At 34.5% G+C, this 26,968-nt stretch overlaps 1 protein-coding gene and 1 pseudogene across 1 annotated transcript; both read left to right on the top strand.

Moving 5' to 3' along the window:
* Nucleotides 1-331: 331 nt before the first annotated feature.
* Nucleotides 332-18,869, top strand: LOC109342015 (N-alpha-acetyltransferase 25, NatB auxiliary subunit). The gene is made up of 19 exons (XM_019579970.1): nt 332-621; nt 713-869; nt 1,805-1,923; nt 2,387-2,461; nt 4,089-4,182; nt 4,278-4,396; nt 6,119-6,189; nt 6,882-7,023; nt 7,134-7,309; nt 10,299-10,504; nt 11,178-11,308; nt 12,636-12,712; nt 13,824-13,898; nt 14,056-14,248; nt 15,568-15,687; nt 15,780-15,918; nt 16,765-16,805; nt 16,909-17,160; nt 17,864-18,869. The coding sequence occupies exons 1-19, from the start codon at nt 475-477 to the stop codon at nt 18,566-18,568; spliced, it is 3,039 nt and encodes a 1,012-aa protein (XP_019435515.1). The 5' UTR covers nt 332-474; the 3' UTR covers nt 18,569-18,869.
* A 7,477-nt stretch (nt 18,870-26,346) lies between these two features.
* On the top strand, nt 26,347-26,949 carry LOC109342009 (annotated as a pseudogene).
* The last annotated feature ends 19 nt before the right edge of the window (nt 26,950-26,968 follow it).

Raw genomic sequence — 26,968 nt, 5'->3', positions numbered from 1 at the left:
GAAGATCCAAGAAAATTGGAGATTCCTTTCCAAGAATTTAGGAGATTCTATGAAGATTTATGTATAGGTATGGATGATTTATGTAAGTTTGAAAATGAAATGAATAATTTGTGTAACTTCCCAAAAAACTCAGGAGATAAGTATAATTTATTTTATATAAAAATTGTTACATAAAATATTGGTATAGTAATATAAAACTTCTTATTTTCCAAATAATAAAAAAAAAGCCAAATGTTTAATTCGGTTAAAAAACCATTTTGGTTTTAATTAAAAAAAAACATAAACATAGTTTGAATGTTTTAGTCAAACTTTGTTACAAAAAGTTCATTTACACTTCGGCCACTCCAAGCCCAGTTCTAATTTTATAGTTTCCCCTTTCTACCCTTTCTCTTTCATCTTCAAACTTCATCGTCACTCTATCTCTTCACTCACTCTCATTGCACCAAACCCTAATCTCTCGATTCCAAATTTTCAATGGCGTCCAAGTTCGGCTTAGCCGGAGGCATTCCAGAACGCCGTGTTCGCCCCATATGGGACGCTGTTGATTCACGCCAGTTCAAGAACGCTTTCAAGCACGTCACCACGCTCCTCTCCAAACACCCCAATTCCCCTTACGCTCTCGTAATAAGAACCCTGGTTTTCGAAATGATTCGTTTCTTTTTATGTATCGAATTTCATGTTGCTCATAATAGTTTTGATTTTGTGTGATTAGGCTCTGAAAGCTCTCGTTTTAGAACGAATGGGGAAGCCTGAGGAATCGTTGTCAGTTTCACTGAAGGCGAAGGAGCTTCTGTATGCGAATGATTCGCTGTTGATGGATGATCTTACGCTTAGTACGCTGCAGTTAGTGTTTCAGCGATTGGATCACTGTAAGTGCTTTTATTTTCTTTATTGTTATCGTAATTATCATTATCATTATGGGAATTGCATTTATCTCCCTTAAGTTTTGGCTTGTTTATCTGTCATCGCATTCTCGAGGAAGGATAGCGAGTGTAACTCTTTAAACAAGATGAACCTAACCAGTAAACTTTTGTATGATTTTTCTTATCTAAATTGAGTTTATATATATATATATATATACACACACTAACAGTGTAAAGTTTTTCTTACGCTGTTAACATGTCATCCATGGTTCATGGGTTAATAATCATTGACTCTTAAATAAGAGTAATCCATATGAACAGGGAGTTCACAATAGTTGCTGTGTCTGTCTCACCACAACAGACACATATCTCTGTTAGACAGTTTTGGACACAGTTAACATATTTTGAACATTTTTTGCTGAATTCTCGTGTTGGTGTTAAGTTGTATCCATGTCCTGCGTGTTATACAACATTTAACTTCATACCAAATAAAATAAAATAATAAGTATAGGTAACTAATATTTGACCAAACTGTTATATGATTGTATATTAGTAGATCTCTTAGTCTATTTTGCAGTCTGATAAAAATTAGTTTTATAAATACAATAAATAATGAAACATATGGATGATTCAATCGAAGTATATCCAAAAAACAACAAGAAAAACTTACATTCGAGGCCAAATCCATGTGTAAATGTAGGCTCTTAAACTCGTTAGTAGACTGTAGAGTTTACCAATTTTATTAGAGATTACTTGAACTTGTACAAGTTTGCCAAAAAGTGCGAGCTTATACAGCGAGTTTAACAACCAAGATTATTATTGTTACTATTATTTTATTATTATTTTGCTTCATTGCTTGTTGGGGTGTGATATTGTCAAATGTTGTAAATGGCTTGTATTGTGCGTATAGTTTGGTGACTGAAGTTTGTTTACTTGATCAGTGGATTTGGCTACCAGCTGTTATGAACATGCTTGTGGTAAATTCCCTAATAATTTGGAGCTAATGATGGGGCTATTTAACTGCTACGTGCGGGAGTACTCATTTGTGAAGCAACAGCAGGTTTGCCATTTGTGTCTGTGGGTGTATTTGTGTTTATCTATTTGTTTTTATGCACACACATGTTTAGCACTGTCATAGACTTAACACTTTTACACCATCCAAAAAGTTTTTGTACAAAATAATTTATCAACCTAACTGTTGAAGTATAACTAACTATCATCTAGGCCACATGTCTCAAATTTTGGAAAATATGAGAATCAGTAAAAATGTAATCAAATAGCTCTTACTTTCATATATGATGTTTATCATTGTCTAGATCAATGAAGTACTAAATAAATTTGTGTTGATGTGAAACTATATATCACAAGTATTATGATAGGTGTTTAAAATCGGACGGCTGGTTTTATAAGAAACTTATCCAGTGAAAATTATTCAGTGGTGTAAGAAGCCTTTGACTTACACTAGTGTAAATGAATCACTTTTCTCTCTCTAAACTTTATTCATTCCTTTTTGTGATTGGCAGACAGCTATCAAAATGTATAAGCTTGTTGGAGAAGAAAGATTTCTGCTTTGGGCAGTTTGTAGCATCCAATTACAGGTTTTTCCTTCCCCCATTTTATAATGCTTCTGCTTCTTTCCTTACCTCTCCATCAACAACTTATATTGTTGTTAAGTGTTTGTTTCGCACTGACTACAGCTTGTAAGCGAAGTAGGGAACATGATTTGAATGTGATCGTCATGATATGCTAGATAGATACAAGAAAGTGAAGTATATTTAGAACATCATGGAGACTGCAAGTAGTATGTTGGCTTCTTTTTAGTTTGGGTGGGGGTGCTGGGCTAAGATTTTTTCATTTTGATTGATTTGTTTCAGTTCAGAATGAGCATTATTGTGGTTCTTGGATATCTTTCATTTTGCTTTCTCCCCATTTTCTGGTCTAAGTTGTGAGAATAAAATATTTATAAATTTCAATTTATACTAGGTTTAAGATAGGGTGAGCCTTGGTGCAACGGTAAGGTTGCTTGCCTTCTGATCTAGAGGTTCATGAGTTCAAATTCAGGAAACAACCTCTTCGCTTGCAGGGATAAGACTGCGTACTACCTACCCTCCCCAGATCCCACCAGGTGTGAGCTTCGTGGAATGGGCCACCCTTTTTACTAGGCTTGAGATATGAAAGTACTCTTTACTGCCTAGTGCATGATTGTACAAAGAAAATGCAAGACTAGGAAAGAGTATGAAGAAGTACTACATAAAATTTCTAATTTGTGAAATTTTAAGAATATATATTCTTAACATTTTAAGAAAAGAATATAGTTTTAAGAATATATATTCTTTATAATAAAAGAAGTATATTAAATAAAAAGAGAATAGTATAAAAGAAGAGGATACGACATCCCTACAAGGAAAAAATAGAAACAGTTAAGACTAAGAGATAGAGCTATGCAATAAAGCATGCCAATCCCTCAGGCGTTTCTAGTGTCTACCATAGAAACTGCACAAAAGGACCCATTGGAAGAGCACTAAAGGGATGCCAAAAGAGTGACCCTATCCCAAACATGTTTCAAGAAAATGTTTTGTATGCAGTTCAGATTGCTCTGAAGATCCATTGGTCACAAAAGCGAAGAAGAAGATCAATAGTCTGGTCTGGTACTCTGGTTTAAGGTTTGGGAAGTTTTTGCCCCCTTCATAGTAAAGCCATATAAGTATATGCACTCAAGGCTATAATGTGTTTGGCAAAGAACCTAGAGCATTACTATTTGGTGAAATGGTGATACAGTTGTGTAGATGTTGCCTAGAATTTATTATTAAAAGGCCTTGAAGCTATAACCATTTATGTCATCAATTAGATTTAATTATTGCAAAGACATGTCCTTTAGTTCAGGAAGTTGTAGTGTATGTCAATATTTTGATGGGTAACATTAAAATCTTTCAAGAATCGAACTCCTTTTTACTACTTATTTGTGACTTTGCTTTAAAACATGACTGACCAACATCTTGTACAAACCTTGTTCAGTGAAATTTTCAGCAATAGTTCATTCTCGTAACATTGTTTCTATTTTTCTTAAGATATGTTAAATTATCAATAGTGGGCTTCATAGAATAAGAAAGGGTGGCCTAGTTCACAAGGCTTCTACCTAGTGGGATCTAGGGCATATAATAGTTCTTTATAAACATATTATACTGAATTATTTTATAGTACCTGAACTGGACTCCATCCTAATAGGTACTTTGTGGCAATGGAGGAAATAAGCTTTTACTTTTAGCTGAAGGCTTACTCAAGAAACAGGTTGCTTCACATAGCTTGCATGAGCCTGAAGGTGATTTACTTATTTATTTCTTATCAATAATGAACCAAAAGACCATGTTGTGTATTAAACAAACCATGTTTCTAAATTTCCAAAATTTGTTGCAGCTCTTATGGTCTACATTTCCGTATTGGAACGACAAGCCAAGTTTGGGGATGCTTTGGAACTTCTCTCTGGGAAATTGGGATCACTTTTTATGACTGAAGTTGATAAGCTACGGATACAGGTAACCTAAATAGTTTTCTTCCTGTTCTGTATCTTCTTTCTAACTTCTGGGTTTTGTATATTATTTGTTTTGAGTAGTAAATGGGGGTAGATTGGTTTTTCAGGAGCATGTTGTTCAATGGTTGATGTGGTGGAAACTATACCAAAAAGTCCTGGGTTAGCAGAAATGCTCCATTCCGTGCAGCATTTTAAGGATATAGTGTGTGAACATAGATCTTTTGAAGCTATCTTTTTTCAAAGGCCTTCTAAGAAATGAGAATAAGTTAAAATATGTACTGAACCACATCATTTTTGATCTGCGGTGCACCATTTAGAGTATATTTTTCAAGGAGTCTAAAAATAAATGTGCAGCAGTTTCTGAAATAATGAGTCTTGTCACACACTTATCAGAGGACAAAACTGTTTTTGAGGTACAAAGCAGAAAAATGACATTAGAATTAATCCTATAAAGTCTGAAAATAGCCTCTCCGCTTGTGGGGTAAGGCTGTGTACATCTACCCTCCCCAAACCTAAGTAGTCAATAGCATGCTTTCGCACTGTGATAGTGGCATCACGGTGGTTTCCAGCCCTTCCACCTGACAGAAGGGCGTGTAGCGGCGTGGATGGCGGTTGTGCCTGTCGCAGGTCAAAGATCAGCATATTCACGGGCCAAATCGTGGTTTAAGAACCCGCTCCAACAAGGGTATGCGTGAAACCCTAATTTTAAAGGGGAAAGGTCCTTTTGGCCCTTATTTTTTAATGTGGCTTGTTTTTAGGGGGTTTTGGGTAATTTACCCCTCCCTCTTATATAAACTATAAACACGTGAGCAGTAAATGCAAAAAAATTAGGCATGTGGGTGAAACCCTAAAATAAAACACTCTGCAGCAGTAACTTTAAAATATGTGGAACTGTCGTCCTCTTCTTTCCCTCTTTATGGCTACTGAATGAGCTCTGCAGTTTTGGCCACTCACTCAAATCTCAACCTCCCACATACACATTTCTAGGGCAAAGCTTTTTCCCCTCGCTTCCATTCTCACATACCCACTTCTTCACAACCATGGCATCATCTCAACCTCCACTGTCACCCCATTTTAGTATTTTAGTGTATTTTTTCCATTAGCTGTAGTGGTCATCCCGCCACTCGCTATCCCACTAAAATGTTTTTTGGGTCGACTGCTATACTCTGCTATTGGCAACGGATTACCTAGCCGCAAACCATACTATAAGTGGGAGCCTCGTGTACTGAGCCACCCTTTTTTTAATTACTCCTATAAAGTAGACTTGACTTCAGTGGGAGCTTTGAATTTCACTTTATAGATAGAGAATAGGAATATGATTTACTGGAAAGCACACCAGTAGAAACAGTATTTCTGATTCTTTGGAGACAAATATCAAGAAGTCACCAAAAAATGATAACAATTAAGAACAAGCAAGATTTCTTTGTGATAGGATTGTTCTACAGCTTCTCTATGGAGCTTTTCACATGTTTTGTTTCAGGGTTTTTCCTTGATTAATATTCAGAGTTATTGGAAATCTATTTTTCTTTTATTATGTTAATGCTTTTTTCCCTTCATTATTGGACTATTGGTTGTGTATTTTTCTATTCCCCTCCTTCACCCTTGTATTTATTCTTTGCTACTAATATTATTATATTTTCTTAAAAATAACAAAACTTGGAGCATTATTCTCATCTCTTCTTTGGCTTTTCTCACCAACCTGTGTACTTTCACTTTAAGTTGACAGGGGAGACTTCTTGCTCAGGCAGATGATTATGCTGCTGCTACTGATATCTTTCACAAGATTCTGGAGTCATGGTATGATCTGGATGCTGACTCTGTTTAGATATACTCAACATTTGAAAATCTTAGATTGGTAACTGGTGCTAGTTGTTTTTTATAAAAATGGTATTGTGTAGCCAACCCCACCTAGTGGGTCTAAGGCTCGGTTGTTGTTAGTAGTATTGTGTATCTGCCGAATGTGATGCGTGACATGCTCAAAACTGAGATTTGGAGTAAGCTTTTATGGCTAAAGCTGTTCTTGGCTCCTATTTCATTGTAACTCTATTGGGCTTGTATATTGGTAATGTGCTAGACTTTTATATTCACTCAAGTCTTTGCCTGTGAACTGGAGCGGGAATACATGGAGGGGGGTTGCTTAATACCTATGATACCTGGGCTTTACAAGTCCCAGAGTCTGACTGCTGGCAGCTAGCTGACCTCTTATTTTCTCATTGTCTGTGAATCATACAAGATTTCTACTTGTTTTCTGTTATACATGTGTATGTATATATCTACCTTATTGCCAGGGTGATCTTTTTAAGTTTGCTCCTTCATTCGCATTGGTGCAAGATTTCTACTGTGTTGTTACCAACTAAGTTTATAAAGTGGTTTTAAGAAGTTTGTTCCTGACTTAAACTAATTCATAATTTTCTCTTTCATGTGTCTTTTTATACTAACTCGTGTTAACCAGCTTTTATTACTGTTGATTTTGTTTCTTAACTTGGCAGTCCAGATGACTGGGAGTGTTTCCTTCATTATCTAGGCTGTTTGCTTGAAGATGGAAGCATTTGGTCTGATGAGGCAGTTAATGATCCAGTGCATCCCCCAAAATTTATCAATTGCAAGGTCTCACACTTGACAGATGAACAGGTGAATGTTTACCCTTTGCTGGTCTGTGTTTATAACTTATTTATGCATCAAAGGGCCTTTTACTATTTGCATGGAGATTCATACATGTATGAACTACAATATGAGTGCAGTTCGACAGTCGAATATCAATTGCATCAGATTTTATCCAGAAGTTACAAGCAGATTCGGCTAACAACATGATAAGGTGTCCATACCTGGCAACTATAGAAATTGAAAGAAGAAAGCATTTACGTGGAAAGGGGAATGATGACAACTTAATGGATAACATTGTGCAATATTTTTGCAGGTAGCTCATTACACTGAACTTTCATTTTTATAGTTTATTGTTTCCTCAATTTTCTTATTAAACACCATGCATGTAGTGTGCTTTGTGGGGTTGGTGGAATAAAATTTCGAATGAAGACCTATTTTAATCCTTCAAAAATTTGTGTGACCCCTAGCAGGAGCTATTTTGACTCACATTCGCAATGTTTGAGTATTAGTTTGGATTTTTAGTTTTTCTGGGGATAAAATTGGTACATGTGAAAATTTACAAGGACCAAAGTGGAACTGTCGTCCTCTTCTTTCCCTCTTTATGGCTACTGAATGAGCTCTGCAGTTTTGGCCACTCACTCAAATCTCAACCTCCCACATACACATTTCTAGGGCAAAGCTTTTTCCCCTCGCTTCCATTCTCACATACCCACTTCTTCACAACCATGGCATCATCTCAACCTCCACTGTCACCCCATTTTAGTATTTTAGTGTATTTTTTCCATTAGCTGTAGTGGTCATCCCGCCACTCGCTATCCCACTAAAATGTTTTTTGGGTCGACTGCTATACTCTGCTATTGGCAACGGATTACCTAGCCGCAAACCATACTATAAGTGGGAGCCTCGTGTACTGAGCCACCCTTTTTTTAATTACTCCTATAAAGTAGACTTGACTTCAGTGGGAGCTTTGAATTTCACTTTATAGATAGAGAATAGGAATATGATTTACTGGAAAGCACACCAGTAGAAACAGTATTTCTGATTCTTTGGAGACAAATATCAAGAAGTCACCAAAAAATGATAACAATTAAGAACAAGCAAGATTTCTTTGTGATAGGATTGTTCTACAGCTTCTCTATGGAGCTTTTCACATGTTTTGTTTCAGGGTTTTTCCTTGATTAATATTCAGAGTTATTGGAAATCTATTTTTCTTTTATTATGTTAATGCTTTTTTCCCTTCATTATTGGACTATTGGTTGTGTATTTTTCTATTCCCCTCCTTCACCCTTGTATTTATTCTTTGCTACTAATATTATTATATTTTCTTAAAAATAACAAAACTTGGAGCATTATTCTCATCTCTTCTTTGGCTTTTCTCACCAACCTGTGTACTTTCACTTTAAGTTGACAGGGGAGACTTCTTGCTCAGGCAGATGATTATGCTGCTGCTACTGATATCTTTCACAAGATTCTGGAGTCATGGTATGATCTGGATGCTGACTCTGTTTAGATATACTCAACATTTGAAAATCTTAGATTGGTAACTGGTGCTAGTTGTTTTTTATAAAAATGGTATTGTGTAGCCAACCCCACCTAGTGGGTCTAAGGCTCGGTTGTTGTTAGTAGTATTGTGTATCTGCCGAATGTGATGCGTGACATGCTCAAAACTGAGATTTGGAGTAAGCTTTTATGGCTAAAGCTGTTCTTGGCTCCTATTTCATTGTAACTCTATTGGGCTTGTATATTGGTAATGTGCTAGACTTTTATATTCACTCAAGTCTTTGCCTGTGAACTGGAGCGGGAATACATGGAGGGGGGTTGCTTAATACCTATGATACCTGGGCTTTACAAGTCCCAGAGTCTGACTGCTGGCAGCTAGCTGACCTCTTATTTTCTCATTGTCTGTGAATCATACAAGATTTCTACTTGTTTTCTGTTATACATGTGTATGTATATATCTACCTTATTGCCAGGGTGATCTTTTTAAGTTTGCTCCTTCATTCGCATTGGTGCAAGATTTCTACTGTGTTGTTACCAACTAAGTTTATAAAGTGGTTTTAAGAAGTTTGTTCCTGACTTAAACTAATTCATAATTTTCTCTTTCATGTGTCTTTTTATACTAACTCGTGTTAACCAGCTTTTATTACTGTTGATTTTGTTTCTTAACTTGGCAGTCCAGATGACTGGGAGTGTTTCCTTCATTATCTAGGCTGTTTGCTTGAAGATGGAAGCATTTGGTCTGATGAGGCAGTTAATGATCCAGTGCATCCCCCAAAATTTATCAATTGCAAGGTCTCACACTTGACAGATGAACAGGTGAATGTTTACCCTTTGCTGGTCTGTGTTTATAACTTATTTATGCATCAAAGGGCCTTTTACTATTTGCATGGAGATTCATACATGTATGAACTACAATATGAGTGCAGTTCGACAGTCGAATATCAATTGCATCAGATTTTATCCAGAAGTTACAAGCAGATTCGGCTAACAACATGATAAGGTGTCCATACCTGGCAACTATAGAAATTGAAAGAAGAAAGCATTTACGTGGAAAGGGGAATGATGACAACTTAATGGATAACATTGTGCAATATTTTTGCAGGTAGCTCATTACACTGAACTTTCATTTTTATAGTTTATTGTTTCCTCAATTTTCTTATTAAACACCATGCATGTAGTGTGCTTTGTGGGGTTGGTGGAATAAAATTTCGAATGAAGACCTATTTTAATCCTTCAAAAATTTGTGTGACCCCTAGCAGGAGCTATTTTGACTCACATTCGCAATGTTTGAGTATTAGTTTGGATTTTTAGTTTTTCTGGGGATAAAATTGGTACATGTGAAAATTTACAAGGACCAAAGTGGATATTCACTCTAAACTTTAACTAATGGAAATGGGGAGGGGGGGGGGGATGTTGATCGATTTTAAATCTTGGTTTATGGATTCTCAGATCCGGTGACTGTTGTTTGCAGTCTTGGCATTAATTATGATTATATGTATTAGAAGTATGAGACTTGTTTATTACCAGTTACGCTATTGCTATTTCAGGGCATACTATTGTTTGTTTAATAAATGCAAGTATACTGTTTATTATTGCTTCTTTTGACCATATTAGTTTTATGTTTCAAGATGTTTGAGTTCTATGCCAATTCTCTTGCTTGTATATGGTTTGCTTTACAACTCTAGGTTGGCTATATATTAATTTTTTGGGAAACTGGTTTCTCTCATATCTAAAGTGTGCTTGTAAAAGTACAGCTTTGCATTTTGTTGATTAAGAGTTCTATTTAATTTCATACTTCATAGGTTTGGTCACTTGGCCTGCTTTACTCCCGATGTTGAGATGTTTGTTGAAGTCTTCACTGCTGATAAGAAGGCAGAGCTCTTGGGGAAGTTAATGAAAAGCAGTGAAGCTTTATCAACTCCACCAATCAAGACACTTGGGCTGTCTATAAGCCTTTTCAAACTTCAACAATTATTGCTTGGGGGCATGTTCAAGTCTTCTATAGATGGTGGGTCTTATGCATATGAAGGCATATCATTTGTTCCATGTTTACTTCTTTTCCTAGAAATTTTATGTTCTGCCTTTTTAGCAATATACACCATGCCTCAGTGTCCAAGTAGTGGATTAAGTTTTTAGGGAAGTTAGTCTTTGGCACAGTATTATGTTGTCTATAACCAAATTTTAGTAATTTGATCATTGTTGCCTGCATTTTTTAATTAATTTTTCATTATGATTTCAGCACAGTGCTGAACTGCCTCTGCTTGGTCAACAAGCCCATAGGCCTTTTTCTTAATGACATCTTGTATAAAATTGATGTTTGACATGCCTTATTCAGTCTATCAGATCTTATCTGTTTTAAGATATAAAACATAAAATTGTTATTATTAGTCTATATTGGATAATAATACACCTCCAGATTTGTTTATATTTTCAATTAAATCAATATTTCATAGCCATAGCTATGCCCCCCTTTGATGGTTGATACAATATATTTATTCCGCTACCAAAATAGCACGTATTTTAAATGTATTCCCATTATTTCATTCATATATCTTTTTCTCTTTGGAAAAGGGAGAAAAAAACTTCTCCAGATATGAGATCTTGTGACTTATAGGTCAAAGTCTGAGCTGTAATATTGAGTTTTAATGCAATTAATACAAGCTCTTCTGAACTTCTCCTAGATCTCGAGCTCTCTTGTGCTCAAATGTCTGAAATGTATTGCAAAAACCTCCCATTATCAAAAGACTTGGATCCACAGGAGGGCATGCATGGTGAGGAGCTGCTTTCTGTGACATGCAATGTGTTGGTTCAGGTATGCCATATTTATTTTGTCTTTGTTCTTACACATTGGTAAAGCCATTTGAAGAAATTCTCTATGCTTGTTTTCTTTTTCCCCCGGCCGACATATGGATCTGCAAATTGTTGACCGATATTGCTGTTCTTCTGGATGGATTATATCCATCTCTTTTTTGGTGGGTGTGGGTGTGGGTGGGAGGGGAAAGAGACCTACCAAGAATTATATTTTTTACTGGAGAGGATTTTCAATGATGAATATGAAGAGTGATTAATCTGTCAAATTCAGTTTTTGATGAGAAGTTGATGTGTCAATTTTGGTTATGGCTTTTGTGATTTTTGTTTTCTATTTAGGTGGATATGTTATCCTTTGCTGTTCTTCACTAATTTTATTCTCTTAAGGTCACTATCTTTTAGAGGCATTTCATGAGTTTTCATTACCGTTGAGGTAGTCCCTATGAGGTTCTCTGCAGTCAGAGAACACCATATGCGTTATAATGTAAGTAAGGATCCCAGAGTGGGGAGAGGGAGGGGGAGGCTCTGCTTCACCCACCACCCTCTGACAATGAATTCTAAAATAATGTGAAGTTAATGCTTACCAAAGTAGCAGCTATATTTCACTGCCTGTTGTCAGGTAATAATATTGCTTTGGCTTAAATATTTTAGCCCATATAAAAAGTAGGGGTCTTTTGATAAACTCCCAACATACTACCAACTAACGACATGGACTATAATCAAAATCGTTGAGTTTACATGGATTTTAACAAAAACTATTTTTTATAGGGATCAAATCAAAAGACCCATACTTTATGGGGACTAAAACCATATTTAAGCCTATTTTTTCTACTACTAAAATTCAAGGATTTGGCAGGAAGTGATCTTTGGGCTCATATGCTTGAACCAATTGTGTTTTCCAGTATTTAAATTCTGTTTATGAGTTGACTGTAGTGTTGCTATATCTACTACTAATGATGTTCCCTAGAAAATGTAATGAAGCAATGGTCCTTCCTTTGAAAGTCTATTTTATTCGAATTTAAGAAAATACGTTAGTCTTTAATTTCATGATATGTTCTCTCTAAAAAAAGAAGGTAATAAGTGGTTAAGAGAGTTCCATCAAGGGAATTTGTTTTATTGTCAAAATATTAAGCCAAATATGACCTTTTTGTTACTTTACCATTTAATTCTCCTTCTGATTTAAATTTGTGCCTGGTTCTCACGTGTTACATGTAAGTGACGTTGCTAAACATGATTGTGCTTAGAAATTCATTGCAGTTTATTTTTTAAAATTTCTGCAACTTATACAATGCTCTGACCACTTTTAACATCATGTGATATTATTGATATAGTTATTCTGGCGTACTAAGAATGTCGGCTATTTGGTAGAGGCAATTATGGTTTTGGAGTTCGGCTTGGCAATTCGAAGGTGAGGAATAATTATTTTGCATTATATCTTGGAATCTCCCATGAAAATGCGTTATGTTTAGAGGAAGGATAGCATTGGACCTGTGTAGGTCTTGGTCTATCATTTGGTGCATCTGGTGTATGGTTTTTGTGGTTGTGCCTTCATAGGTTATATACAGTAGTATTAAATAATGCATTTGTGAGCTAACACATTTTAGAATCTGCTTTTTGAGAATAGCAACTTTATTATACGGTAGTAAGATAATATTTTGAAAAAACTTTTAAAGATCTTATCTTTATCATTTATATTTTGATATTCTGTTGACATTGTTAGATTTTTCTCTCAAATTAGTGTACTTTTTGGAGTACGAATATATAGTAGTATTAAATAATGCATTTGTAAGCTAACACATTTTAGAATCTGCTTTTTGAGAATATCAACTTTATTATACAGTATTAAGATAATATTTTGAAAAAACTTTTGAAGATCTTATCTTTATCATTTATATTTTGATATTCTGTTGACATTGTTAGATTTTTCTCTCAAATTAGTGTACTTTTTGGAGTACGAAGAATATATTTCTAATTTTTATTCAGAAGATTTTGTTATGAATTAGGAGTTAGGACTTTTCTATTTGTCTTATGTCTATTATTAGAAGTATTAGGGTATATTGCTATAAAGGTTAGCCGTGGGAGTGTGGGTATATGGTGGCTTTTCACGTATGTACCTATGCATGTTGCAATTTCCAACTTTCATGGCATTATTTGAAAACGTTTGAGTTCGATGAACACAGTAAAGCTTATGTATTTCTTATATTACTCCATATTATGCTACTTCCTTCTCATTTTGTAGTTATGCTACTTCCATCACAACTAAAATATATTAACTAAGAATTTATTTTCTCCATAAATGAATTTTAAGTTTTAGTTAGTTGGTTGAATGTAAGAAGCCTTGTTCTTCTATCTTTTGCATAGATGAATGGGTTTTTTTCTTGTTTTATTTACTTTTAACGCTGCTTTGTATTGTTAGATGATTTCTTTCAAACTAGAAGATCTTGAGTTAAATGTTTATCAACTTGTGACTGGAACTTGTTCTTCTCTGAAACAACTCCTGCATTTCTTTTTCTTTGCAGACATGTATCACAGTTCAAGATCTTGCTGTTGCACTTGTATTGCCACTTTGGTGCTCTTTCAGTGTCATATGAATGGTATGATAGTTCAATTCATTAACTTTACATTATTTTCAGATTTCAGAGAAAGCCACCTTAATGTCTATAACATGCCTGATTATTTGTTTATGCATTTGTGATCCTTAGACAATTTGTTGCCACTATCTTATGTAAATCATATTTTCCTTCTCTCCAGGTATAAATCACTTGATATCAAGAATATCTTGATGGAAAGTGTTTTGCACCACATTTTACCTCAGATGTTGGTATCTCCACTTTGGACTGAGTTAAACAGTCTGCTAAAGGATTACCTGAAGTTCATGGATGATCACTTCAGAGAATCTGCAGATTTAACATTTCTTGCATATCGCCATAGAAATTACTCCAAAGTACGTACTTCAGTTTTTGTTGTTTTGAGAGACTTTTCTTTTGAAGGTTGCTCCATGCATACTGGCTAGTTAATCAATGTTTAGTTTCTCCAGTGACCATCAGGCCCTCTGAGCTCCCCATCCCAAATCACAAAAAAATATCATCAGAACTCTTTTTGAGGTTGAATTTCATCCTCCATAACATTTCATGCTAGCTACTCAATCCAGGATAGTGGCTAGGCATATAAAGCACTGCAGGATTGCTGCTACAAAAAAGGTGGCCCAATGCATGAGACTCTCACCTAGTGGGTTTTGAGAAGGTTGATGTACACAACCTTACCCTCGCAAGCGAAGCGGTTATTTCCAGGGTTTGAACTCTAATGACATCTAGGTCGCAAGGCAAACAACCTTACTGTTGCGTCGAGGCTCACCCTCTGGATAGCCGCTACAGCAAAATGAAAACGTAAAGAAATAATTCACACCCTATGCATGTAAATGCTCAAATAATAAAATACTCCAAATTAAAGACACATGCCGGAAGCAAGGTTGAGTGACTATATAGAAGTGAGGGGAAGAAACGGAGTTAGATCGATGTGCCCAGAAATTGCCTGAGGTTTGGTCTTGGCTCTGTTTTGATCCATCAATGTTTGAAATGTGCAGGTATTAGGGCTTCAGAAGCTATTTTAGAAGAAGCAATGTGAAAAATGACAGAACATTAAAAAGGGCCACTCATGTGTTATTAGTTAGGACAAAATAGACTTCTCATGTGTTTATAGTAATGGCAAATTAGTCTTTTCCGGCATAAAAAAGTAAGGTTTAAGTTTAAAAAAGAAGCGGATGTTAAGTCTGCAATTCCACTGTTATTTTGGCTCAAAATATGCCATGATGGGTGTGATAGCCTTCCACTCTGCGATTGGCCGTACTGTTGTGTGGAAGGGACGAAATACTCTGCTTTTCTGTGATCTCGGCGCGATAGCGAGCGATTAATTATCTAGTTTTGAGATGCAAGGATTGATACATTTTGTGAGAATTTTAATGGTCTAATATGGTTCCTTTCGTCAAAAGCATTGAAGGAATTGCCTTGTTAATTAACGTATTGATTACTCCTGAACTTTTTTTGAAGTTAAGTGGGGATTTGAGCATGTTTTGTTGTAGTATTCTTATTACATACTTATAACATGAATAATCCATCTGCTGCATAGGTTGATTGAGATGCTACTGCTCATGTTACATATAAGACATACACAATGCAATATAATATCATTATTTTGTTCTTGTCAATTCTAATGTAATGTCAGCACTGTGCTTGAGTTGAAGCATAAATTTATGTTATATTCCAGGTAATTGAATTCGTCCAATTTAAAGAGCGGTTGCAACACTCTAGTCAGTATTTAGTGGCACGGGTTGAATTGCCCATTTTACAGCTGAAGCATAATGCAGATAACATTGAACAACAAGAGGTGATCCATGCCTTCAAAATTTGTTATAGCCATAGGTAATCACCTCTCTTAGTAACTATTATAGTTTGTTTAACAAGTCTATAATTTCTTAGGGCATCCTTCAAAGCTTGAAGTGTGGGATTCACTTCCTTGAGCTGTCTAATGAGATTGGGTCGAAGTCTTTAACCTTCAATGAAGACTTGGAGTCACGGCCCTGGTGGACACCAACATCAGAGAAAAATTATCTTTTAGGTTTGTTTTTCAATCATATTTCTAGTTTAGAAACAATGCATCTTCTGTTTATTAATATTTAGCGTCAATATGTTGAAAGTATACATATCCTTCAAGTATGTGACAAAGGTAAAATAAATTTTAAATTGGCTTTTGACCTTAAAGTCAAGTGATGACAAATGTGATGCTGCCTTTTATGTTGTTTACAAATCATTTGACCTGATAGTCTATATTGTTCCTTAACATTGTTCTCTCAACCAAAAATCCTTTGGCATATGTGACGCTTCCTCGTATCTTTTTTGCAAATCATTTAAAATAGCAGCGTAAGTTTTTCCTTAAAACAGGACAAAGCACAGGTCTCTACTATCACATCTTGTGCTGAAAATGCTTCTTGTCATGTGAAATGATTAATGAGTATTGAATTTGAGACCACTTACACTACAAAGCCCTTGTACCTTTAGCCGAATCAAATATTCCAAAATACAAGAATATACAGAAAAGGCTTGCTCAGTATTTCAGCAGTGAGTGTAGTAACTGCTGCCCTATCATTAAACAACCTTATTTTCAAAGTTACAATGAATGAGTTTGAGCAAGTATCTGATGAACCGTTTTAGTTCCAGAGTAATTGGACAGAGTGGATGGGGAATGGGATTGGTTGGTTTTGATTGATGGTGGATGGGTTTGCAAATATCTAATAAATTTGGAAATAATTGAACTGGCGTTCTTACATCTGGTGTGGATCAGAAAGGCACTATTTTCATTTCCAGATGTCATGGTTCAGACTTCAGATTATAGTTTGGCATTGCATTGCAATGAATTTTGTTGATAATCATGTTAAACTTAATCGGTAGTTGACTTTTGTTTCAGGGCCATTTGAAGGGATTTCTTATTGTCCCAGAGAAGTATTGGTAGGTAAAACCTGTCCTTAATAATTTGTCGCTGGTTTATAATCCTTGTTTAAGCATAACTAATCTCTATTTCTTTTATTGCATGGTTTGGCAACGGATGTAGACGAAAGAAAGGGGGACAAATTTGCAGAGAGACATTGAAAAGAAATCCTTACTTCCACGGATGATCTATCTTTCTATTCAATGTGCTTCATCATCAATCAAGGAGCATGGCAAGGTCAATGGTTCGGTTACACCAGATGTCTTTTCAGAGATGAAATTATTGCTTGAGCGCTATGCACAATTTCTGGGTTATTCTCTTAGTGATGCAATAGAAGTGGTCATGGGCTTGTCTAGCGGTGGAAGATCTTCTGTGGTATGATTGCTTAAAGTTTTATGCTATTATTATTATTATTAAAATATGTTGATGAGAGCCATGAAATAGAGACTAATCAGTATTGATGTTAGTATGTTATGCTCACACAAATACAAAAAATGTCATGAATATTTTTTTTAATGGAGAGCTAAATTGATATAAGTATGGCATCTTCAGAACTCAAAAGTGAATTGGGAATATATTCTTTATTTTAATACCGGAAATTATACTTCCACCCAAGATGTGATGATGTAGAAGGAGATAGGAAAGAGGTGTGGGTTGACAACTGTACAGTTTCTGTAGTTAAAGAATTAAACAATTTTAAGAACTACAGGTTTGTACTTTAGGGGCGTTTTGTTTTTCACAATAAAATAATTTGAGAGGCCTTTTCTTGAACAACTGCACCTGATAACTTAGTGTTGAAGGCATGAAGCTACTTTTAGGTTGTGTTATGTTTTCGATATTTTCGTGAAAACTTCCAGTTAAAATCTCTTGTCCCACGAGTGAGTGCCACATTATCTGATTGGTAAAAAAACATTTTAAAATTATAATTGAAACACCTAACAACTTCATGATTTTTTAACCAATCAGATTATGTGGCACATAGAGTTGCACACACTTCTGGACAGCAGATTTTGTCCCGGATTTTTTTTTTTGGGTTTCAACTCCAAAATCGATCCTTATCTTCAATAAACTGTTGCAGGTTTCTGGCTCCAACTTGATAGACTGGTTAAATTTCACTGTTTTCTTGAATGCATGGAAATTGAGCTCCCATGAACTTGTGCAGCCAGATAGAAATGGATTTAGGCCTCATATTTGGAATATCTTAGATTCTTTGCTGGAGAAGTATATTTTAGAGAAGGTTAGGTCCATAGAGTTCCAACTGTGCTCTCCTTGGAGTGACTTTCAACTTCTTATGCAGTTAGTTACGGAACCTTTGGCGTGGCATGGACTTGTAATCCAGTCCTGTCTGAGGTCCTGCCTTCCATCTGGTAAAAAGAAAAAGAAAAGTGAATCAGTTTATCAGTCTAGCTCAAATCTGGCTCATGCAATCACAGATTCTGTACAGCATTTGTCTAATGTGTTAGAGCAGGTTATTGAATGGCTAAGTAAATGGAACAAAAGACCCGAAGAAGAGAGTTTGGAGAACATTCTTTTTCTTCTTCGGAAGGATGGACCGAATAATGGGCCTGGGAAGGTCTTTCACATTTTAGAGACTTTTATTTCCTCTATGAATGATGTGGAGCTTGGTGATCATATCTCCCAATCACTTAAGTCTTGGAGTCCTGCTGATGTTGCCCGGAAAATAACGACTGGGAAGCTTAAAGTATTGGTGGAATTTTCTGCCATCTGTGAGTCCAAGTTGAAGTTACTACAGTCTATTAAACAGCAGATAGCTCAATTCTGAATAAACACCATTTATTGGTCCTGAAGTCAGTTTAATTTTGCCTTCAGTGGCAGGGGCTGAGAAAATGTTCCTGTTTCTGCTGTTATTTTCCTTATCTTCAGCTACAAAATACTTACCATGTAAGCTTATGTGGAAGTGTCACCATGGTTTGTTGCTACCTTATGATTTTCTCTAATTATTTGGTCATTTTCTCGTAAAATTTTGTTAAGAGTGTACATTAAACATTCCCCCTCCCTTCTTTTTTAAGCCGTTACTGGGTTTTTTCAGAATTGTGTTTTGTCTGAGGGAAATTTTTGGCATTTGTAGTATTTGTTTGATTGTTTTTGAATGAAATTATTTTCAAATATTTCTATCATCATTCTAAAACCATATTCATGTGAAGTAGAAAGGCTTCCCCAAAACATGTGGTCTCCAGTTTAATTTTGGATTTGTGTGTATGAAAAAACCTTGTTGGGAGAAGGCCATGTTTAGATTCTTGATTGTTTCCCGATTGGAAAAAGAAAAACTTCTTTTGTTTGGTGAATTGATTCTGTGTGAGTAAGTATTCGTAGGACAGAAGTTGTTAAGGGACCAAGGTGTGTCAAATAGCATGTAGTAGTTTGTGAAAGTATATTTTATCCGTAATTATTTAACTGTCCTTAGGCTTTTGAAATATTTTGCTAACCAATGTAGACGGATTTTTGCGATTTAGAACCTTTGGGGTGAGAATCTTCAGTCCTAAAAAATGTATCATTCGATTTGTCACGGCTTGTGATTGGTTAGAAGAATATTTGTTATTAAAATTTTAACTTAAATATATTTTTTCAACCAATTATGGTACACCTCCTTTATGAAACAACAGATGTGCGTCATACTTATTGCAGTGTTTGCTTGGAATTGTTTAAATACCTGAAATGTTACATTTTTTACTTCTCATGTTAAGAATATAGCCAATGTTGCTTTGCTTTATTTCAGAGATTTATTTTTGTTAAGTCATTTAGATGGACTAAATTAAAATCTTGTGACCGACCAACCATACTGGAATCAAGCAGCGTTATAAAAGCGAATTAAATGGCAAATCCTGTAATTTATTTCCCATCATGTAAATCAAACACTTAAGAATTTTCATTTTATTACTACTTAAGTGTTGATTTCTTAATCATATAAGGATATATGTAAGAGCAAAATAATTTTGTTAGATATAAAATTAAGAAATATAACTTTAGTCCTTTAATAAATAATTATTTAAACAACTATACATATAAATTAGTTTGTATTATTAATGAGTGAATGAGATATTAATATCTCATTTCATCGCTAATCGACTCTCAAACTTGCAAAACTTGCTTCAAAGATCAAAATTATATATATTAGGCATAAAGTGTATGTTCAATGTTTTGTATGCAAAAGCATAAAGATGACTCTGAATTTTAGGAACACGGTGAAATTTTATTATTTCCATTACCTCTTCCTAGTTGTAGAAGTCAAGAGGCTGGATGGGACAGCTGACGATTCTACTAGGATACTCATAAGAAAGTCAAATCCAAAATTATTAATTGCAAGAATTTGTCTATAATATTTAAAATCTTGTTTTTTTATCCTCCCAAACAAACAAATATTGCACTCTAATTTATTTTACAACTTTTAGACATAATTTTTATAATAGTATAAAAATGAAAAAGCTCATATGTTTCCCTATACAATACTAGTCCACTTGCGTCTTGGCATACAAATGTTTTATACCCGGCAATTAGATATTTTTATTAGATAAATGAACTTCTACTTTGTCAGTATGTACATTGAGTTTTAGTTCTATTAGTACGATGGACCATCTAGATTGTCACTTGAGAATGTAATATCTCGTTTTCTAACCTATGATATTTGGGATTTCGTACCTTCAGCATGAGCCTAGAATCTTTTAAGGAGTTCACTATCGATATAACTTAGTACTTTGTCGTATTGTTGTAACCTTAAGACCTTCCAAAAAGCTTTTAGGGTATACCTTGTGTAAGACATAGAAAACACACCTTAGTTCTTATCTCTCACCATTTATATTTCTTATCATAAATTGTGACATATGTTCCATAAATAAGGTGGCCTCATCATCATTTAAGCCTAGTTGATATAAGATGTTATTGTACTTTAATATTCCTATACGATAAGGACATCATATTTGCATACAAAAAAGAAATACCATTTGAAAGATCCATCGTTCTAAGTGTAATTTTCATCATAGTGAGAAGTTGGGATAACCCATCGTTGCCCTAACCCTAGTCTAAACTATAGGATAATGGGAGTCCATATGGACGGATCATATTTTGTAATGAAGATTATGTTGTCTGCAATATGATTTTCTAACCCTAAGGGCACAACATCATCCATTTTTTTTTACATACACACACTTCCAAAAAGAAATACATCATTTATTTATTATATTACACACATTTAATCTATTGTCTCACTGTATCATGTCATGTATTGTTGTAAATCTCCTCGTCCATTAACATAGAAAAGCAAAAATATATCATTTCATGAATTATCAAAAAATTTAAACATGTCATTTAATAGTTACATTCATACCTCCAAATCATATGCATTCAAGATTGCATTTTTAAACAATTTCATGCATTAAAAATCACATGCACTCCTATCTACCTATCACAACTTCCATGCATCATATATGCCTAAAAATTTACATTCCCATCACCATTCATGCATTCTCTAAGATAAATGTCATGCACTCAACGTTAGCATTTCATAGATAGTAAAAAATTATCTTCTATACATACATTTTGTGATTTGTTACTATGGGCACTCTCAAGTTGAGGGTTAGTTTTGAAGGCACTATTACTGGACTCGACTAGAAAAAATCGTGGTCGAAACTGAAGCAATTCAGGATGACAGAAAGGATCAAAGTTATATGGATTTCTTGTTTGTGACCAAACCGCAAGGGCTAAACCTACTGCATATGATAATACACCATCTCTGATATCACCTCAATTGGGGACCAGGATGGAAGTCTCATCATGTTAAGATTCCATTTATTCAAGTCAACCTCAACCACTTCTATACTCACCAATGATATCCTATTCAAGAATAAAAATTTATTTTGCACTACATATTTTTTAATGAGTGTATATTAATACATTGATCATATACATTTACATCTCATACTTCACTCCACTAATCATATTCACCACAAATAAACAAAATAAAATTAATTCATGCAATAATGTGACATTTGATTCAAGAGTTAAAATGACTAGAAGGATGATGCAAATGTAAGACCCATAATGATTTGCATTATCTCGCAGATTTTTTCTTTAACACGATTTCATTGTAATTCCAAAACAGTAATGAGATATCCCTAATCATCCCATTTCAACCTAGATATTATGAAATGATGTTATTTCTGAATTATTCGCAAAATGTCAATAGAGTAGGAATGATAATTTTTCAATTGTTTTTCTTGACCTTTAATTATTAAAAAATACACTCTTTCACATAATTCATACACTATTTTCCCTATCTGACCCTAAAGATAAATAATTGAAACACAAACGTTGGTCAAAGGGCTAAATTAAAAAACAAATAAAAAACACTATTGATAACCCTCAATGAATATCTCACATAAATTTAGGGCAAATAAAAGTGCAACATCAATGATCGACATAGGAACCATTCATGTCCCAAAGTGGAAAACTATTGCCTTGATATTAAGCCTTCGATCATTCCATCTTAGACCACGTTAAAAAAGTCATCTTAATAATTATATGTTATATTAGAAAACTATTGAAAATAGGACAAATAAAAAAGCTGAGAATGGGAACTAAATATTTTGAGCCTTATATCATTTCTTTAGAAATCTTTATCTAGACACAAATATAATCTCAAAAAGACTTGGTCGAGAAAGGAGGGCACGACGGTCACTGCAAAACCTAGGGCATGAGCCCGTGTGAAGCGGTCATCGATGCAGATCTTGGTGGTAGTAGCAAATATTCAAATGAGAACTTTGAAGGCCGAAGAGGGGAAATGTTCCATGTGAACGACACTTGCACATGGGTTAGTCGATCCAAAGGGACGTGAGAAGCCCGTCTGATAGCACTCTAAGCGTGCACTCCGAAAGGGAATCGTACACAGTATGATAGAGAAACATTAACTCAATTAAATCTCCTAAATTTTGATAAAAATATCGTACCTTTAATGCACAGGATTAAATTCATTCTTTCATCATCACCACTCAGAGCCTACATATTTTTTCAAATTTGCATGATCGTTCTTTTGAACATTTCTTTTTAAAAAGTTGTGCATGGAGCAAAGGACATGTCTAAAGGAAACAAAAAAGAGCAATAGAACATAAGAATAATGGAAGTGTCTCAAATTGTTACATATTTTGTGATTATTCTTGTCTAGGTCTCCCCATATTAAGCCTAATAGGGCAATTCAAATGGAACGATGACTTCAAATATCTTACACTGTATCTTTTAGATTCGATCCCATTTTTAAGTGAATATCAAATAAATCATTATGTTGACTCGTAAATAAGAAATTTCCAAAAAGCCCAAAATTGGGTAATATTAAAATTGCTTATCATGACTCTATGAATTTGCCTTAATCAAAAGAAATCAAGAATGCTAAACCAAGTAGGGGCAAAATCTTAGACTATCATCTTCAAGAAGTCTTTTCAAGAGTAGCTTTGACAATGACCCATACTCATGGTTTAGACCTTCGACTTCCTACCAACTCAAATACACTTAAAACCATCCCATGTGAGGGTGTTCATATACAAAATAAAACGTAAAAAGGGAAAAATAGTGATAGGTTGAAAACCCACATGACAACCTATGAGAACATGGATGTGGTGCTAAATTCAAAACCTACAAATGTCTTAGGATCATAATAAAAAAAGAGATTTTTCCAATATATACCTACACGAGGTATTTTGGGTAAAGTTAGGGAAATTAAAAGAACAACCTCAAGGTAAAGATTTACTAGTGTCCGTCCTTAGTTTAGAAATTTTGGACAATTTTTTTAATTTAAGTTATAGCCTCTAAGCTAAAGGTGGAAGATTAGAATAGGCACACCAAGACAATTATATTGTTCAAAACCATCAAATTGGAGCATTTTTATCTTTTCGAAAAGAAGCTCTCAGGAAGTATCACTCTTTCACTATCACACTTTAACATTCATCACTTTCACGTTCATCACTCTATTCTCTTTTCCAAAAATCACTTCTTCACTTTACCACTTTCACACAATCACACCACACCATGATTCTAATATAAAAGCTTAAAAATTAATTATCCAGAAATTACTTCTTCACTTCATCACTATCTAGAAATCACTTCTTCACTTCATCACTATCCAAAAATCACTTCATCTTTGTTGAATTCCAAGATCGTTCATATATCTGTAAGAAATCACTTTATCTCCTTTTTTAATTCTATAATTTTGTTTCAAATCACTTCATCAGCTCTAATCCCTAATTTTTGAGTTTCTCAAATCCCTAATTTTGAGCTTCTCTAATCTATAATATTATCAGATATAGAAATATGAGAAATTATAATCCCTAATTTTCAGTGAATGTCAGTTTAATAGAACCAAACAAGCCTAAGAGGCCTCCAATCACTTTCTTCTTTTTTCATGTACAGTTTAGTTCTCTTCAAATTATTGAATCATTTTCTTCTTATTGCGATGATTATTGATTTCTGATTTTTACTTTGTAAGTTGTTGTTGATGCAAGGCTGAGTTCAGAGAAAAGTTAAAAAAGGAGAATCCAAACAACAAATCTGTCGCCACTGTGAGTGATTTGGTTTTGTGTTACTTTACATTTTTTCCCTGAAATTTAGAAGTTTATTTTCAAATGTAGTTACATTTTTTACTAGTGTTCACATAGTATTGTTGTAATAAGGAGATAGCCAAACAATTTGAGTGGTAATTTTAACATGAGGAGTATATAACATTTCACCAAGAACCTGCTGGTGGTGTTGATAAGCCCAATGGAACCTGCTTGTGGTAATGTAGTCCTATAATGTAGATATGCTTAATGTGGTAAACACAGCTGTTTACATTCTGTTTTTCTGAACCTCGCCTGTGATCAAGCTCTACTTCTTTTTTTAGGTTATCCGTGGACTTGAAAATGTAATTGAAGCATCGACAACAATCTTCGTGACATGCGAAGAAGATACAGAAGAAGCAATGATGGCGGCAAAGAAAGGTATACTGACTTTCAGTAGTGAATGGTTTATGAACTGTGTCATGAGACAAGAGCTTGACTTGGAGGCTGCCCAATTTGCAGAATCCTTATAAGTATGTTTGCTTTCTCATTGATCAATATGCTTTGGTATATAAGATTTTCTTTGTATCTAGAGTGAACATGACTAGTTTAGATGTTAACCAATTTTCTAAGGACACTAGTTAAGGTAGTAAGAAAGATAATTGTATCTTGGGAAATCATGTATCTAATATATTGAGAACTAATGCGCTTAATTTTTTGATATCAACTTTCTCTTATTGTTTTCTTTAACTAGTGTCTTAGGGCACTTGTAGTCTTTTGTAAAAACTATGATCAACAAGTATCTTATATGACTTTTGGGAGTGTATAATGTGAAAAGGTACAAGAATTTCAACATTAAATTTATCGACAACTTATTTAATTCGTATATAGATTAGTTTGTCAAACGGACACGAATAAATGTAGATAATATTTAGTAACTCCAAGAACAAATATGAGTTTCCTTCAAATGTTGTATGAGCATGAATCCTTTCTAGTAATGTAAGTGGTTCACCACTAGTTATGACGAACACAAGTGGTGGAAGTGTTGGTCTATACTCAGTAGATTTCCCCTTCTTATTTCAAAGTACCAGCAATATATTTTCTTCAACATAGCACGTGCTTTTAGTTATGTGCTATTTATTTAGTTACCCAATAATGATATAACAAATACATTAGGTGCATTATAAATATTATATTTTATTTGAGGTAACTAAATACTATTATTGATGATGATCAAATAAGTTATGCTGCAATTTGACCAAGCATATCATTGGATATGCAAACATACACACACAAAAGTAGTAGTAGTGAAAGAGGAGTCTGCAAAGGTTTAAGCAGAGGATATGGCCCTGAATAGAGTGACAAGATAGAAAAGGGTTCATGGATATGTCGAGCCAAGTTTCATTAGAGAAACAGTAACAACTTCAAGAAATAAGAAAACAACAAATATTAGTATAATAACAACATAACATGCATGCTTGGGTTTCCCATTTAGTACTTTATGAGATATTTGTAATGTATTGTACCCTAACAAAGACTAAGCCAATTTTCTAGTACTTTATGAGATATCTGAGATGTCATTTGCTTGATGTAGTTCTAGTTGATAACTCTTTAACTATAGTGACTCTCCTGTCTACAATTCTCTTTTTGTCACACTTGTATGAAGTCAACTAAACTTTGCCAACACCAATGAACATCTGATTGTGCTCATTACTAGTGAGTTTACACACAAGTGGTTCTTTTCACATATTCCTTAGCATTATGATGATCATTTGTTACAAATTCCGTTTGATAGAAATTTGAGGTTGATATTTTCAGCTTGGAGACAAAGTAAGAACCAAATCTTGAAATATTAGATAATATCCATTTTGTAAAAAGAAAGTTAGTCAAATGTTCATACAACAACTATTTATAGGAATGAGTTGCAAGGTTGAGTTTTTGTTGTATATGGAATTTGTTATAATTGTTCATTTTTTTTGTTTCATTTTTGTTGTTGTTGATTGCATTATTTTGTAGTCTTTGTTGAACTTTCAATGTCCAGGGTTAGATTCAAATGACGTGAAAGAGATGAGGAAGTTGAAAAGTGTAAAGAAGGAACCTGCTTGTGTTCGCACAAAGATGAAGGAGTCAAGGGAGAAAGCAAGAGAAAGAGCAATACTACTAGATGACTAGTAACAAGATGAGCAACACTACCGACAATAATGGGAGGGTAATGTAAGTGCAAGACTTGAAGAAAAAGTGCACTGCAATAACTGAAAATAATATTGAAACCTTCCAACAATTGAGATCACCTATTCAACTTGAGGATTGTGCAAGATCACCTAATAAGATGATTCAGTCTCACCCTCATAGTAGCGAAGCACCTAGAGATAACAACTTCAATGTGATTGAAGAATCCATTGTGATCCAGAGAAAATTGAAGCCTTCAATGGTGTCTTCTTTTCATCATCATCACCAAAACCTTATGATCCCAAAGGAAGCAAGTTTCAACAACACTGACTACAACTCCTTCACCAATTTTTCTCCAAATTAGGATAATGCTTGTAATGGTGGCAGTGATATTAATGGCAGATCCATATTGTGTAAAATAAACAACATGAATCTCTCTACAGGTATCTGTGCGTAATACATGAACATGCTCTTAT

The sequence above is a fragment of the Lupinus angustifolius genome, unplaced genomic scaffold (genome assembly GCF_001865875.1).
Source record: "Lupinus angustifolius cultivar Tanjil unplaced genomic scaffold, LupAngTanjil_v1.0 Scaffold_48_99, whole genome shotgun sequence".
Lineage (NCBI taxonomy): Eukaryota > Viridiplantae > Streptophyta > Magnoliopsida > Fabales > Fabaceae > Lupinus > Lupinus angustifolius.
Note: the sequence above shows the minus strand (reverse complement) of the source record. Positions and strands in the feature narration are given on the sequence as shown.